At 44.4% G+C, this 17,246-nt stretch overlaps 2 protein-coding genes across 2 annotated transcripts; both read left to right on the forward strand.

Moving 5' to 3' along the window:
• The first annotated feature begins 11,477 nt into the window (after nt 1-11,477).
• On the forward strand, nt 11,478-14,201 carry LOC121593606 (zinc finger CCCH domain-containing protein 3). The gene is made up of 3 exons (XM_041916129.1): nt 11,478-12,441; nt 12,514-13,318; nt 13,422-14,201. The coding sequence occupies exons 1-3, from the start codon at nt 11,708-11,710 to the stop codon at nt 13,992-13,994; spliced, it is 2,112 nt and encodes a 703-aa protein (XP_041772063.1). The 5' UTR covers nt 11,478-11,707; the 3' UTR covers nt 13,995-14,201.
• Nucleotides 14,202-15,213: 1,012 nt separating this feature from the next.
• On the forward strand, nt 15,214-16,968 carry LOC121593946 (LETM1 domain-containing protein 1). The gene is made up of 4 exons (XM_041916745.1): nt 15,214-15,521; nt 15,662-16,039; nt 16,118-16,412; nt 16,501-16,968. The coding sequence occupies exons 1-4, from the start codon at nt 15,373-15,375 to the stop codon at nt 16,822-16,824; spliced, it is 1,146 nt and encodes a 381-aa protein (XP_041772679.1). The 5' UTR covers nt 15,214-15,372; the 3' UTR covers nt 16,825-16,968.
• Nucleotides 16,969-17,246: the final 278 nt, after the last annotated feature.

A 17,246-nucleotide genomic window follows, 5' to 3' on the forward strand; every position in this document is an offset into this window, starting at 1 on the left:
CTACGCGGACATGCCGGCCTATACAATCTTTCGAGACTTAATTCATTACCACGTGGCCGAGTAGTCAATCCTTGCTACGGGGGGACGGTCCATTCTAGTATTGAACCCATGAACCCATGACGGGCATGTTATTGAGTCGTTCGAGTTGACGACTGTACCACGGGACCCTTTTTGAAGTTTTGAAGTATCCACGGGAAAAACATGGCATCTTTTCACCAATATTTTTATCAACTGTCACCCAACAATTAATCTTATAAAAAATCGCATATGCAGCTTGAAGGATATTCGCCTAAGGGAGATATTCATCTTGAAGATACATAACACCTATGGAATAGGACGGGACTGTCAACATATTTATCTTAAAGAAACAATTCATCTTGAAGAGACAACGTCTTAGAGAGATATCACTGCATTACACATCAATTGGTGAAAATCTCGATAGTTGGCTTAAACGGATATTCGAACTACTCTGTTGTCTTTGGAATGCATTAATCGCATAACTCGAGAACCAACTGTACCTAATTTGAAAGTAAGATATTATTTTATAAAAAAATTTATAAACAAATGTCCACTTTGTTCACATTGCACTGCGTAACTTGCCCATAGTGCTACAGGTAGTAAAGCGATCGCACGCACACATCCAAGCAGCAAACAGCTGATCGGTTCTAGTATCGCAGAGCCTCGCCAAAAAATAAACCAGTTACATGTATGTAATATAATAAATGGAGAGTAAAACAAAAACAAGAACATTTTCAAAACATTTCGGTGGATCGGGAGTTTTATGAATAATTATTTCCTTAAGTCAACGACTAATACAAACAAAACAGTAATTTGTATCTATCTTTTTACGATTTGTTTTATAGTGTTTTGGTGCATTTAATTACGAGTCTCAAGTGAGCAGATCTGCTTCACTGTTTTCATTTTACTGCCGTTTCAAACGTTTCCAGGTTGTAAAATCCGTTTGAAAATAGATTCATCCATTGGCATCCTCCTACTCCTCCTTCACGTTTACGATCATTTTGAAAATGACCATGTGCGGTCTCGAGCCAAGAACTAGACCACCGCGTCATAAAAAAACAACTCCCGCATGACAGTTTTACTGATTTGTAAACCAAACCAACCCGATTCGAGAGTCCCTTTGCCGAGGCTTGACCCGGCACCCGGGAGGAAATATGAGCGTTTCGTTACTCTGTACCGCCATCCACGGCATGATGCTCGTCCGGTCGTCAGCCCTTTTTAACGACCGGATCGTTGAGCGTCATCTGCCGATCGACCGCTGGTTAAGGCTGGGTTAAAAAAGGACCATTTCAGGCCGGTGGATTTGTGTCGGATCGCAAACAAACCTCTATCTGCACACACACATCCCGTGCTGTTCTTTACGACTCGCCCGTGCAACGACGCCCACCAAAAAAATAAAAAATATAAAATAACAGGACCAAATCCTTGCGGTCGGTCAGATGGGGTGGGGTTTAGTTGTTGATTTGTTGTTGGTTTTCATGCTACAAACGCTTGTAACCGACCGGGGAAGGATGTATCAATCGCGCGGGAAATATCGTATCGCTTGTATTTACTTTGGCGACCCGGAATCGATCCCGATTTGTCCTTGTGTCGGTCGTTTGCAGAGGGGAATGAAAGGGCGAACGCAAATAGATCGAACCTACAACGATGTGCATGTGTATTTCAAAACAAAAAATACGACACTTCCAACACAAGCAATCGGAATGAAGTTTTTCTTTACATATCCGCTCATCCGTTTAACCGCGTCGTGAAGCCATGCAGCAATGTCAAATGTGGAGAGGAAGTGGACGATCCTTTTTTTCTGTAAAATCATTCACAATCAACACCGGGAATGCATAAAAAAACATCCTGCCACAGGAGAGCAGCATCCTTTTTTCCTTTCCTTTGCTTGAGTCAGTTTGTGCTGTTTTTCAACACTCGATTTTCGAAACATCATCCGGCAGCTCGGGAAAAAAGGACGAACTTTGTTTGTCGAGCGAGGATTAAAGAAAAAAAAAGAACATCACAGAACCCTAACAGGGCAGGAAGCGGCAAGCAGATCAGATTGATAGCTTTGAGGAAGGATGCTGCATGTGCGGAAAGAAGCAGAAAAATCAAAAACCCACCCGGAAAGTGTCGAATCACGGTGACGATCGTACGCAAGCTGACGTCGGGAGCCAGAAGCGGGAATGTGCCGCCGTTCTTTTGCTTAATTTTAATTACGCACTTCATTGACTGCAGCGACTGCAACGAACACGAAAGTGGAATTCAATTTAAAGTCGGGGTTGGGTTTGATGCACGGGGACCGAAAGCAAACCCCTCACCACCTTATCGACCTAGGGCAATCGCGATCGTGCCAGGGATGGGATCACTCTTTCTCCCCCGTATTTGTTGCCTTTTCGTCCGTTTGTGCAGCTGCACGTGGCAATCGATGGGCCTGTTTGAAAGGCAAGTTCCCCGAAAGTGCAGCCGTCTATTTACATAATTCACCCATTAGCCGGTGCGCAATCTGTCTCTGTGTGCAGATGGTGATCTAGGAAGGACACACTTTAAGGTTTGGTTCGTTTTGGAGGAAGGAAGAATAGAACAAGATCGTTCGTGTTCCACCTACCCATCCACGGCGATCAAGCGGCGAGCGGCCGTTAGCGGATGGGTTTCGGGAGTATCCTTTTTCCAACGTCAGAAAAGTGTCACATTTCACGCGGTTGCCTTGTTTCCTTCGCTGCAGCGACGAACGAAAGGAGGATGTAACCAAAAAGCGTACGAAACACAAATGAGAAACGTGTGCCGCGTCAGGTTTTTGATATTGTAATAAATCATGTGTTCTCCTTACTTGGCTAAGGTTAGTAACGTTCAGCTGATCTAGTGTTTTATGAGAGGGAATGCGTTCAGGAAAGAGGTTACGTTTGTAAAAATAGAAATATATTTATCTTCTTTTTTTAACTTTATGGTTTATTCGGGCCATTTTGCTACGGTACATGTTTGTATTACAACATTTATAGATTACAATTAAAACGTGGTAATAATGTAGATATTTAAGATATAGCATTTGGTGATATGTATTTTGGGGTTTGTATTTAGTTTGAAATTGTTCGAATTACTAATAGTTTTCTTACTGTAAAATTGGCTTTTTATTTGTGTTTAAAACTACTTGCTATATCACACCCGATCACATCCGTTCCACGTTCCATCGACGATACTTACAAAAAAAATCCATTGACGATACTTCCAAAAATCTTGCACATAAGATTCACTAAAATTCTACATTTATATCCCTTTAAAAAAAAACAAAACATCATATCAATTATAATGGTATCAATCTGGTCGCAGTGCAGTACGAGGGAAGAGTCTACACTGCGGAAAAGTCAGCAGTCTTTCTTTTTTTTTCACTGAGTTCACAAAATATCAAAAAGCCTGGAAAATGTTCCACATTTATTTGAATAGAGCACTCCCCGTTAACAGCTCATGGACAAGCTGCCAGTCGGCCTTAAGACAAGCAGCACGTACAAATCCGTACCATTAACCAGGAAAATGCTACAAAATAAAGAGCCTTTGAATAACATAACAGATATAGATAGGCAATACCGAGAAGGAAGAGTACAAAAAAGTCCAATAAAAAGTGCATTGAAACCTTGGCTAAGGAAAGTTAAGCAGTTAAGGCTATTTCATATGTTTCATAGATCTTTCACACATTTTTACTCTTGGTTTGTTAATTTGGCTCTTCACATGAAACACTACGAACATTTTTGAAGAATTTGGCTCTTTCGGTCACAAAGTTTGTTGACCGCTGGTATAGCCAGTTCCACGCATAGTTTAGTTTTTCTCGCAAGATCATAGTAGATCGTGAAATTCAAGTCCGCGGCCACATGGTAATTAATTTGACAAACGACAAATAAGTCACGAATAGGCTCATAACTTACTAAATCTTACTAAAACCCATTACTCAGAACAAAATGACATGATTTATAGAAAAAAACATTATTGTTAATATCCAATATTCCAATATAAATCCAAAGGTCTCCACTTTTATTCCGGTTCGAAGGACCATAAGTTCTAATAGTAAAATTATATTTTTTCGACCCACAAGGTTCAGAACGAATACTTGGTACAATTACTGCAGTTTGTGTATTACAACCAAGCGATTTTAATCGATATAGCAACTCGTATCTTAAAGGTTAATCAAGAGCACTTTCAATTAATTCTAATATGGATGAGCGGCCGGGTTGATGAATATTGTTAACCATCTTGTTTAATTTTACAAAAAGAAAAACAATTATCATTGTTCACTCCTTTTCTCTATTTTCTATCACTAACAATACTTATAAATGATCCATTTTTTATGTCAGTTTTAATTGATTTCCAGTTTTGTTTTGTCCATTTGACCCAGGCAAACCCACAAGTACAGCTGAAGCCATTCCGGTTTCTCGTCGACAGCACGCGGAAATAAACATCCGATCGCGCGAACCGTCCACCGTTCCTCCCCCCCCCCTCCCCCAAAGTCCAATTGGTTTCGACTCTCTTCCGGTTTCCGGTTCACCCCCGCTGGTCGGCTAGTAATAACGATCAAAAAGGATGTGCTGCTTTGCTGCTATCATCCGGCCAGCAGCAGCAGCAGCACACAATGCGCAGCACAAGAAAGGCAAAAGAAAGCCAAAGAAGGTTTTATAACTCAATAGTCGACGAGGAAACCCCGATCGGAAGCGGAATTCCCGGCCATCCCGGGATTGAAAATGTATTGTATTTGTCACGTTTTGTTGCCACGGGACGAAGACGCTCGCAGCACGACTGCGTACAGGGAAAGAGGTTAAAAAGCTTTGAATGCTACCAACGCCAGAAGAAGGGAAATACAACACATGTGCAACACATTCCCTGATCCTTGGTCCTTCCCTTGCAATCCAACGACGGGCGATAGGATCCGCCAAGAAGCTGAGGGTAAAAGTCGTAAAATCATCGGTCTTCGTTGTTGTGCCAAAACTGAACCTTCATCACGGGCGGGTTTTCCGCTCCTCCGGTTTACGAGCCCACCCAAAAGGGAATTGCAATTGCACACGAATTGCCACTTTTTTTGCTGCTACTTTCCTTTCATTTATGAACTTTTGCGGCAAATGTTTGATTTTGCTGCAATGCCTTGGAGCGTTGTGCATCGCTTTATTTCACACAATTAGTGTCTCTTGCTCTGGCAGGAAGGACCTTGCCGGGCTAGGCCGAACTGCAGGGATGGAGGCCTTTGTACTGCAATAATTAATTCTTTTGTACAGCCTAGGCAAACACAGAGCCGAATCCTGGCAGTACAGGAAGTGTGAGCTTGTGGCAAATGGCACCGGGGGGTTCTCTTCCGGAAATGGCAAAAACGGCAGTGTAGATCGTTACATCCGGTCAGGGATTAGGGTTTATATTTGTGTAATGGAATGTATTTTGGATGCATTTTTTTTAATTTTATAACTCATTTAAAACATTTAAATTAATAAATTTAATTAAAATTAGATATTTAATTACCAAAACAAAAAAGAAAATCCACTAGATGCGCTGTTGTTATCTAAACAATTGTTATAAAATTTTCTAGCTCTATTAATGAGTATTATTTAGGGATCATCCATAAATGGTGTAACGTTCGCAGAAGATAGAGTGGTTCGGTGTTTTCAACGTCACATCTTGTCATTCTATGGACAAATGTAGCCAGAACGATGTTACTCTTTACGTTACGTAATTTATGGATGCCTCTTGATGAGCCTTTAAAGCATATCATGACGAAATTAATAAATAACGTTACAACTTCATACTTTTTTCACATGAAAGGTTACAAAACATGCCTGAAAGACCAGCAACAACTATGAGAAAGATGCTAACAATACCAATAAAAAGATCACCGAGAGTATACAATCCATTTCCCGGAAGGATTACAAACCCCGTACAGAAAAAGGTGTCCAGCTACCGGACATAACATGGTGCGGACGCGCTACCGTATTGGAGTTTCCGAAATTCGGGCTTTAATCGTCTTGTTTTGATCACACATAAAGCGGACGGAATCAAACGCCTTCATCGCATGCCTTCTTACCGATCCTCCCGATCGTTCCCGAGCTGTCAACGTGATAAATCGAACGACCAATTTCCGTGAGCTTATAGGATTCGAGGGGTCTGAGCGCTTTCCCCTGTCCCCTGCAATGATACCTGCTTCGGTTGTGTAAGTCTTCCTGTCCTAGAATTATTCTTCCACGCTTTAAGTCAGCTCCCAACCACACTAGATTTGATATTCACCGCCGAGGAAGGAAAAAGAGCACATTCTCCCACGACATTAGGCGCGTTCCTTAATCATACCGGATGCACTTTTCCAGCTGAAAATCACTCACTGACGCACACACACATACACACAATCTGCTACATAAAGCGGATATGAGCGGTCGGCATTTTTTAGCACTTATTAGCAGTGTCCGGTTTGGGATGATTTACCGAAAAGAGGGCGTTGAAAGTAGATAAGACTTTTTTCTGTGTACCGTGTAACCAAGACAGACCGTTTCCTGTCAAACGTGTGCAACGTGCAGAGCGAAACTCACGATGATGAGCCGTTTTGTACCGTCTCTTGTTTTATGTGGCGCGGCATAAAAGGTAGGTGTAGTTATCCTTGCCAATCCACGCGCACCGGAGCCGAGGATAGGAGAAAGGGACTCTCGGGACATGGTCCGGGGCATGGCCAAGGGATCGCAAAAGGGACTGCAAAAGGGATGGAAGAAAAGCTTTCTCCGCAGTCCCTTTTCCGCAACTTATTATCGCTATCCTTTCTGTGCTGTCTGTTCTTTCTCCCTTTCGGGGGTTTGAGGTTCGGGGCCGCAACTCCCGGGCGAGGGGCAATTTAATCCTTGTTTTGTAATTATAATTAGTCCGCATAACAATAAAGCCAAACGGCCAGAACCGAAAACCGTTCCAGCTCTTCCTGCGTGTGTGTGTGTGTTTGGGAAGGAATGGTTCTGCCGCTGGGGTTTAGAACTTACACCCAGGAAGGGGCAGGTGAACGTTTGTGGCATGACAACGGAAGGTGAAGAAAGGCAATGATGAAGGCGGCAAAGAAGGGATAAGGCAATACGGAACATGTGTACATTGTCGTCTTTCCGTCGCTTCCTTTACCCGTGAGTGTGTGGAACCGATCGAACCGCTAGCACCATCTGTGTGCGAGTGCGCAGTGATGGAATGTAAACAAAACGGCACATCCTTTTTCGCATCGGAAATGTGGCATATTTTGGGGAATTGGACAAAAATAAATTGATTCTATTTGCGTCGACGTGCAGAGGCGGCCTACAAGCAAACCGACCGGAAGGGACGCAACAATAACACTCACGCACAACAATTAAAACGTCGCAAATCCTGTACGCAAACGTCGTCCCGGTTCGGGTTGCGGATGACGATGATCACAACACAATGAACCTGCTTCCTGGGCAAACGGTACCACACGGGTTTAACAGCCGATCGTCGCTTTGTTTTGAATGGTAATCGCTTCCTTCTTTCCATGCACACGCACACACAGCCCGATCTGAGCATCCTCTTGTTTAAGCCAGAGACTTCAACGACCAAACAGGAAAGGCAATTGGAATTGATAATGCTTCTTTTTTCGTCAAAAAAACACATCTGAACTATTTTACTGCTCAACCTGTCCGGGACGTACATTACAAAGCAAAAACAGTGAAAAATATTAGAAAAAATACCTGTTGTTTCTGTGTTCCCAACAGTTTCCACGATCCTCACCTTTTACATCCTTTCCTTCGTTTTTTTTTCCTTTTTGTTCGACTGACAGGACAACCAAAACCGGACGCTTCCATATTGTACGTTTTGTTCGGCGTTTGGTGTGGTTGGGTTTAAAAATCTGGGCCTCCAGCATCCTGTGGAGCGCATGAATGAACCTAAAAAGGACATTATCCCCGGTTCGGTGCGGTGTGCGGATGTGTTTGAAACCGTCAACACACTGGGTACGGGTTTGTTTGTACAATTTTATCAAAAAACGCTGTTGTTTTTATTATGTTGTTTTTGTTCAATTCTGGCCAGAGCTTTAATCGTCCCGGAAGTTCTCAGAGATGTGACCCCGTGTGTGTGTGTGTGTGTATGTGTGTGCTTGATTAGGTGTGAAAAAGGGCTGCTTATTTTAATTAAATGCAAGGATTGGATTGTTTGGACTGCTGTTTATTTAAGGTGAGGCCAGGCAAAGGAAGGAATATTACTTTTGGATCATTTACCATCCAACCTTACAGACAGACAATTAAACTGGAACCTTTATAGATGTAGAACGCTTTATACTCGTTTTTTTATGAAACCAATGAAATTTAAATTTTATTTCAAGTCCGTTATAGTACTAGGGTATGAGTTTTGTTTATCATGTTTCTATACATATCAGACATTGTTTTTTTTTTACATGTGGAATAGTTTTCAGCTCAGTCTCATATTCAGTTTTCAGCCCTTAATATTTGACCCTCTAAATCTCTTCACCCTGCCTTTACACAAATACAAACATCGATACAACATGTATATATGATTTTCTGTTGCTACCAATCTAAAGGCTTCTCCGTAACAATTGTGTACACCACTTCAGAGGATCATAGTTGAAGATTTGTGAAAAATGTGTAACAGCAAAACACATATTTTAGCATTACGGGGTTTAAAGGAGTATTATGATTCCTGCAACAGGAACCACAAGTCATTTTGAATGTCTCATCCAATGCTTTAAGTTGGTTTGAAGTGGTGTCTTAAGTTGACAACACACTGTTCGCAACATTATACAACGAATCGCTGATCAAAACCTACAATTCTTAGCATATAGTTATGCGAGAAACATACTTATTCGGCGCTACAACCGCTTTGCGATCTTGGCCTGCCTCAGGAGTGTCCGAAACCGCTCACGGTCTCGCGTCTTCGTCTGACAGTCCGTTATCCCGGCCTTAATGGCGGACGCCTCCACGCCATCCTGTCATCTCAATTTGGGCATATCAACCTATCCTATTGGGCCTATAAGCCTATCCCACCGATGCTTCACGATGCCGCCTTCGGGCGGATGCTCCACTTTTGGTTGTTGGTGATCGCTGCTCCATCGAGTATGACACATTTTATGCTAACTCTGCGATGTTTCGCTTTCGACGATCTTATGGTGTGTTTCTTGCGACAGGAAGTAGACGTCTGAAAAGCGAATAATCTTGTTATGGTCCGTAGCATTTTGTGAAATTTCGATTAAAAACGACTAATTTCCCCCGGGTCGAAAACCGCTGGTATAGAATAGTGATGCGTAAAGTTGGCAAACATCCGGAGCCGTCTACGATCCGATTCAGATAGTTTCGGAACCGACTTGGGAAGCTAGGTCCGCTTATCCGGAGTCGTTCGGAATCGTCCGGAATCGCCCGGAGTGTTCGGAATCGTCAGGAGTCGTGCGGAGTCGTTCGGAGTCGTCCGGAGTCGTGCGGAGTCGTTCGTAGTTGGCTGGAGCTGTTGGTAGTCGGAATCATCTATAGTCGTTCGGAGTCGTCCAGAGTCATTGGAGTTGTCGGAGTCGTCCGGAGTCGGCCGGAGTCCAACTTCGACACAAAGGCCTGTATACGAAATATACTCGCAAACCGAAGGTAAAAAACCACAACAAAATGAAATGTCTTATCACAAGCACATTGCACCGGACGGCGCCTGTTGACTCCGACAAATTCCGGTTGACTCTGATCTACTTTGGAGGACTCCAAATGACTCCGACTCGGGTCGACTCCGGCCGACTCCGGCCCACTCCGACCCCAACTCTAAATAACTCCGGACGACTCCAAATGACCCCGAACGATTCCGGACGACTTCGACTCCGAAAGACTTTTGACAATTCCGACTCCGCGTGGAACTAGCGGTTCGAATTTTGCCGAAGTCTGAGTCGGACTAACAACAGCCGGAGTCGGATAGGGGTCGTCGATGCGCTCCAAACAGCACATCACTATTATAGAACGTATCCTCTATACCGAACCAATTCCGGCTATTGTTAATTTGATTCTCACCACAGCGAGAACGGTTCCATCAGTTCCATCTGGGGGCGCAATAACGGTCACTCGGAGTTGTAATCGTATGTGGTTGAAGTTGGAAGCATCCGGAGTTTGAATCGGTCGTAGTCGGTCCCAGTCAAAAGGAGTTGGAATCGGAGTCAATATCAGTGACAGCGTGAAAGACGTTTTATCAAACATGGAGAGCAAATTTCATGTAGAAAAAATTGGTTCAGAATTTGAAGTTACGTATCTCTAATTTGCTAAAGTCGTATATCGTCTAGAAACAGAGTTCTGAAGCCAGCTTACCAAGAGCACGATATATTCTGGCTCCGGTTAAGAATTCATATTGGTTTGACTCCGGCCAACTCTGACTCCGGACGAGTTCGACCTCGGCCTACTCCCAGTCCAGACAGCTCTCTGGAGCGCAGCCACAATTCCGATCCGACTGCGGTAATTATTAATCCGATTCTGTCTAATATAACATCGGAAACACTAGTTCCGCCCGGAACCAAAGTCGTTCGGAGTCTGAGCTGAAATCAGAATTGTCTGGAGGCGTCTGGAGTCGGAGTTGTTCGGAGACGGAATCGGAGTCGTCCGCATTCGATCGGAGTCAGAGTCGACAGGTGTCTGCCGGAATCAGAATCAAACTGGGGTCGGAGTCGCCCAAAACCGGTCAGTGTCAGGCCGGCATTTCATTTCGTTTTTTCGTCTTTTGCTTTGTGCATACACTGGGTTGTTTGTAAACTGGCATTTGTTTCTAAGAATAGCTCTTAGCTTATTCTAGCGCTTGTAATGCTTTGCGACAGCATCCGGCCGATTCCGTTCCGACCGACTCCAGTCAACTCCGGTGGATGCCGAATCCGGTCGACTCATACCCCAAACGACTCTCACTTCGTTTCTGGACGACTGCTACTTTCGGTGACTCCGAATAATGCTGGTCGGCCCTACCTTTCGGAGTCAGTTCTGAAATTGTCGGAGTGGGATCGTAGTCGGCTTCGTACGTTTGCCAACTTTACCCATCGCTTATCCAGACACCTACGATTCTGGATGGTTCTGGACTCCTCGGGAAGATTCTAGCTGATTCTAAAAAATTGTTGGTCGAACCTACCTCCAAGCATCGAAGTCGACAACAGGTTTTTGGCCACCACTACAGTTATCCAGTTTTGCATGCGTATTTCTCAAACGCGATTATCGCACAACCATGTACAACAGTGTGCAAGGTTGGAAATAAAATTCCATGGGGCGAGCCCACTGTGTCGGAAATAAATGTCGTACATGCTGTCAGTTTTGTTTACAGTCAGTTATGTATGCTGTCATTCTGTGTCGGAAACGAATTTTGTTAAATTATATACCGATTATTATGATGATTTCTACAAAATTCGTCAAATTATTAAGCCTCGTTCTATTTTCATAAAAGATCTATACTCATAAACATGAAAAATATAAAATATCACGTGACTACTATATGACCACAGGATCGACCGCTGTGATGACAGCTTCAACCAAGGTGACGCACAAATTACGTATTATTTCATTACATGGTGATATTCATTTTTAATTCGCGCGTGTATAGAATTAATAGCAGTAGCCAATATTTGTGTCTGTGATAGCGAAACAATCTAGTGTGTTTTACAGCAAACCAATACGTACCAGTTGGCCTGTTTGGAGTTAGTGTTGAAATAACGTATCCGTGCTTTTAGCAAGCGACACCACACCAGAGCACAACAATGAAACCTCAGCCAGAAGCGATGGACGAACAGCCGTCGAAAATATTTATCAATCCAAAGTTTGCTAAAGCACACATTAACCCGATGTTTTTAGCATCCAATGGTTCGTTCAGACAGCCGGAAGTGCAGCAAGTCGTGCCAGCGTCCCACCAGAGCAAGATACACCTGAATCCTGCCTTTCTGGACAAGCTCGGAATTCAACAGGTAATGCCATCAACAACAACAGCAGCAGCACCAGCAGCACTTCCAGCAGTACCTAACGTGCCCCAGCCACAGCCACTGGTGTCACATTCGTTTGCTCCTTGCAAACCCGCATTTACAGGGACTGTTAATCCGATAATTAAAAATACAAGAAGAAAACTCGTTCGTGCCTCCACCGTCAGTCTACCGAGTGACGCATCGACTGCTACTGCGATGGTAAAATCAGTTGCTAAGGAGATGCTACCGTCGAGCAATGTGCATCCACCAAAGATTCTTGCCCCACTGGTTAGGATAGGGAAGAACAAACTGATCCGCAGCGCGGTACCTACGGCTGCGAGGCCGGAAATTGTGAAACCGAGGGTGCTAATGAATGCCCTACCGGAAAGGAAAAGTCTCCGAATCGATCGAAGGTTACCAGCAGTAAGAAAATCCCTCACCCAGAAGCCCACGTTCGTGAAACGTTATGCCTTGTCGAGGATAGATGGCATCACACCGAAAAAGGTGGTCGTAACCGATCCGAAGTTGTTGAAATTGTATGTAAATCTGTGCTACCCTTTTTGCTAAACCACTCAGCTCGTGATGCTACATAATTTGTTTTGTTTTAGGAAACGTAACCCAACCGCGGTAAAGTTTCACGAAAAGTCCGCAACGGGTAAGATGGGAACGATTGCTTACGCGTCGAAAAACAAGCAGCTTGTACTGGTCAATATCAACGGGGTGCTTTATCGGTCCTCGACGAACAAGCTGCAAAAATCTGTATCCCGTTCGGCAACAGCACCATCATCATCATCCGTCATTGGACATTCGCCGGCAAAACCGGCGCGCAAAACCAAAGAACACTTTTTGATCATAAGAGGCGTCCGCTTCGCCCTGGACCGTACCGGGATGAAGCTGCGCTCCGTTGGCGGCACCTCACCGCCCACGCCAATAACAGGCTCCAGAGGCTATGCCGAACCACGGCTAAACCGTATCGACATCGGAGGACTTACGTACAAAGCGCGCAAGGATGGAACGTTCATCCGGACGGATAGCCACCGGACGCGCAACCATCTGAGCGTGGCCAAGCAGCGCAGCATACAGGTGCTGACGAGCAAGCTGAAGAAATGTAACGAACCGTGCCATATTTACCGCCGGCTAGGTAAATGCCTGGCCCACCAGCGGGGCAAATGTCCGAAGGTGCACGATCCGAAGCACGTTAGCATCTGTCAGCGGTTTTTGCGCGGCGAATGCCTACTCGACGGATGTTTGCTGTCGCACGACATTACCTCGCTGGAGAAGATGCCCGTGTGCCGGTTCTTCCTCGAGGGGCGGTGCGTGCGTGATCCGTGCCCGTATCTGCACAAGAAAGTGAGCGAAAGTGTGCGCATTTGTGATGCATTTCTGAACGGGTTCTGCTCACTGGCTGACAAGGTAATGGGATTAGATATGGGGATGTTTATTTTGATGCCACATTTTACTCATCATCGGGTGTGTATGTTTTGTTTTATTCGTTTTCTCCCTTTTTGGTTGCCAGTGTCCCAATCGGCACGTGTTTCAGTGCCCTACGTTTGAGCAGGAAGGTAAATGCGACCGTGCCCGTTGTCCCTATCCGCATGGGAAGAAAGAGAGCAGAAAGAAGCAGGACAAACCTTCCACTTCGATGGTGTCGCACAAATCGGAACCCAAGGAACCTGCGACGGTGCCACATGTTCGGTACTACAAGGACGAAAGGCAATCACTAACGGTAGAAACCGAACACCGCAGCGAAACGGGTGAGTTGATGAGTGCTAGTGAACGTAACCAGTTGAAGCGTATGCTTGGTGAAGTGGACAAAATGAAGCAACGGTATCGTGAGAATGATGACGACAGTATGGCGACAGAAAACCGTCCCGCGGAAGGTAACGAACAAATTGTAAGTATGCCCGAAACTGCCCCGACGTTGACCGGCGGTGACCGTTCCGATGCGTGCTACTCGCCATCGGAACCTACACCGGACGATCCAAAGAACGACAGTGATGGCGTGGAGGAAGTCGGGGAGGAAGATACAAGACCTCCGGCATTGCGTCGGAAAGCGCTCGGTCCGCTGCCGGCGTTTATTCCAATTTGAGTCACACAGGTCAAAATACCCAATAAGAAAAGAAAATAACGTTTGAACCCAAAAATCGAAAGCTAAATAGAGAGATAGCTGTTGAGAGAGATGAAACAAAAAAATGCCACAAAAAGTTGCTATTAAGTTAATCAATAATTAAAAAGTATATGAACGTGTTTTGAAAAATGACGAAATAAAAGATGATAGTTAAATGGTTAAAAGTACAAAAAATGCTGCCCTCCTGGTGTGTGTTTGTTGTAGTTTTTTTATTGCACCCGAAAGTATATTTATTTGCATTATTTGAAATACCTAGATAAACGTAATATTTAACATGAGACGTTTTTACCCGTATTTAGCAGTTTATTTTACGATAAAGAAAAAAAAGCTAATTTTACCCAACTACTGGACGCCGTATACCGAAGCGGTTCTAGAATACATCCCGGAACTTACTAAATGACACAGTCAATGTTCACAGTATTATACCAATCTCTCAAGATGATTTTCAACAACTGTTATATATTTGCTGAATCTCGCGAACGTAAAATACAGGGTTTTCCAAGTTAGTTTCGGATGTAAAAGCTGTTATTCACCGCGTGGAAGATGTTTGATTTTCACATTGATCTGATATTTCATTTCCTTTATTATAATGTTTATTTTCTCAAATATGATTTTCAACACATCTCAAGCTGGATTGAGTTTAACAGGTCTTTGCGATGCGTTGAAAATCATGTGTAAAAACTGAAAATTCATTTTGAAACAAATAAACCATTTGAAAGCTGTTGAAAAACATCTTGGAATCGGTAAATAATTATGTCCACATTCGAAAATGACTTGGAAACCCCTTTAATGTTCGCTTTCAGTAGAATCAAGCAAATTATATTTCATTTCAATGGTAAGTTTTTATCTATTTATCTATTATTTAAAGTAAATGTGTTGTTGATTGTCAATGCTTCTGCATGTGTTGAAAATCATACTGAAGAAAAAAAAATTATGATAAAGCTCCTGAAATGTCAGATCGATGTGGAACAACTTTTTGCATGCGTTGAATAACAATGTATACATTCGAAACTGACTTGGAAACCCCCATTGCAATGTTTACATTCGAAAGAGTCATGAAAACCTCTTTATGTACCGTTTTCATTTTTACACACATCATTTGAACACAATCGGATCGCATCAGTCAGTGGCGCCCTTTCGCCCAGCTGCTCCGTGTTGTGTAGCGCCCCTGCCAGCAGGCACTGTAGCTGTCAGAAAAAAGATAAACATTCGCCGGTGCGGTTGCAGTGTGTGTTGTGGTGCCGTTTCGCAAGCAGCTAGAGGGAAGTGATATGATGTAATAAAGCAACAAAAATCGTGCGTTTCTGGTGTAATTTGTTTGCGTCTGCTGGCCGTAACCATGTCGCTGACATTGTTGCGTACGCTGTGCCGCCACCAGCAGCACGTGCTACAGCAGCGTCAGCCCGTTTCGTTCGTCGGCAGCGGCGCGTTTCGTGGTGCACTCCGCCTGCAGAGCACCGCCGGTGGAGACGGTCCGAAACAGGACGGGTAAGGGTGGTAGCCTTGAAAAAAAGGAAGAGCCACACGATTTCGCTTGTGCTAGCAATTAGAGGTATTGGAAGAATGTGTGTGTATTAATACGGCTGTCACGTTTTGTTTTGTCATCTCCCCAACCCAACAACACACAGCGACAACGACAAGCAATCGACCAAAGAGCGGCTGGCGGCCAAGTACAGCCGGGAGAATGTGAAGCGCAACGTGCAGGGGTACGTGTTTTCACGGTTTTTCGACTACGTGAAAAACTACGACAAGGTGATCGAGAAAAAGTTCCCCTCGGCGGTACACGTCTACCGGGTGTTTCTGGTCGGCGTGCGCGATTTCTTCAACGACATGAAGAAGCTAGTCAAGATCACGAAAATCGTCTACTCGCACGGTAACGATCTGCGCTGCCTGACGCGGAAGGAGATCGAGCTGTACTACCAGATGCCGCGGGACATGAGGAAGGTGGCGCCCGTGCTGCTCATATCGGCGCTGCCGTTCGCGAACTATGTGATATTTCCACTTGCGTGAGTGAAACAGGGCTCCGACAGTCTATGGAAAGCCTTTTCAATGTTCTAATGTTCTCTCTCTCTCTCGTTTTCCAGTTACATGTACCCCCGTACGCTGCTGACGTCCCATTTCTGGTCGGCACAGCAGAAGCTAGACTTTGTGCAGATCGATCTGCGCAATCGGCTGCTGTACAATCGGCGCGTCTTTCGCTGCATGCAGTCGAAGCTGGACGCGCTGAAAAAGACGCACGATCCGGCGTACGAAAAGTTTGCCTACATGCTGGGCCTGCTCGGCAGCGGGCTGCACCCAACGTCCGAGGAGATACTGGACGTGAAGGAAGTCTTTCAACGGCCGCCGTTCCACCTGAACAGCTTATCGTCCTCACATTTGGTGCGTGAAAGTGCACGAACGTGTTGTATGGGTTGTAGCATGTTGTAGCATTTTACTAATAAGGGTTTTGTTTTTTTGACAATTTTAGAAATATCTCTGCCGATTGCACGACATTCATGCCGGACTGTTGCGGCGGTTTCGGCTCAGCGAGCGTGCCTACGTCGTACACCACATGGATATGGCGATCAAGCGGGAGGGAGGCGTACACAACATGCCGATCGAGTCGCTCAAGCACGCCTGCTACCTCCGGGGGCTGAATGCGAACAATCTGAGCGCCGAGAGCATGATCGAGTGGCTGCAGGAGTGGGTCAAGGTGTCGCTGGTTGTCGACGAGGATTGCATCAGCATGCTGCTGCATCTACCCATCTTTCTGACGTACAACCACACTAACAACTGGATTCTGATACACTGATAGCGGCTTACCATTGGGGGGAGGAAGAGAGACAGAACAATCGGTTTAAAAAAAACGGAGGAACAATGTTAACGTATCAGCAACAAAAAAGCCAACGGCTTATCCACTATTTCTGTAGGTATACATATGAAATCGATATTGTTATTTTGTTTTGTTTTGTTTTTTCCTTACGAAAAAGTACAACCTTCAAGTGCTCGAAAAAAAACGAGAAAGTGCAATTTCTGTACACTGCTTTCGCTGCAGAACATATCAACTCTCTTCAAACAGAAACAGTGCCGAGGCTGATACAATTAACGTAAAGCTTGTTTTTACATCCTCTCCTTGCAATTTTCCGCTACAATACTTTCTGCTGATTGTTATTAGTTTCATGACTGCTGTTTACTACACTTTATTCTCTTTCTGGCATACTTACCAAGAGGATT

This window comes from Anopheles merus, chromosome 2L (genome assembly GCF_017562075.2).
Source record: "Anopheles merus strain MAF chromosome 2L, AmerM5.1, whole genome shotgun sequence".
Taxonomy (NCBI): domain Eukaryota; kingdom Metazoa; phylum Arthropoda; class Insecta; order Diptera; family Culicidae; genus Anopheles; species Anopheles merus.

Bases quoted from the DNA above. Each gene is read 5' to 3' on its own strand.
- LOC121593606 (XM_041916129.1), top strand. From the start codon at position 11,708: ATGAAACCTCAGCCAGAAGCGATGGACGAACAGCCGTCGAAAATATTT. The intron at 12,442-12,513 runs GTATGTAAATCT...GTTTTGTTTTAG, and splicing joins GATCCGAAGTTGTTGAAATT to GAAACGTAACCCAACCGCGG. The intron at 13,319-13,421 runs GTAATGGGATTA...TTTGGTTGCCAG, and splicing joins TCTGCTCACTGGCTGACAAG to TGTCCCAATCGGCACGTGTT.
- LOC121593946 (XM_041916745.1), top strand. From the start codon at position 15,373: ATGTCGCTGACATTGTTGCGTACGCTGTGCCGCCACCAGCAGCACGTG. The intron at 15,522-15,661 runs GTAAGGGTGGTA...AACAACACACAG, and splicing joins GACGGTCCGAAACAGGACGG to CGACAACGACAAGCAATCGA. The intron at 16,040-16,117 runs GTGAGTGAAACA...CTCGTTTTCCAG, and splicing joins TATGTGATATTTCCACTTGC to TTACATGTACCCCCGTACGC.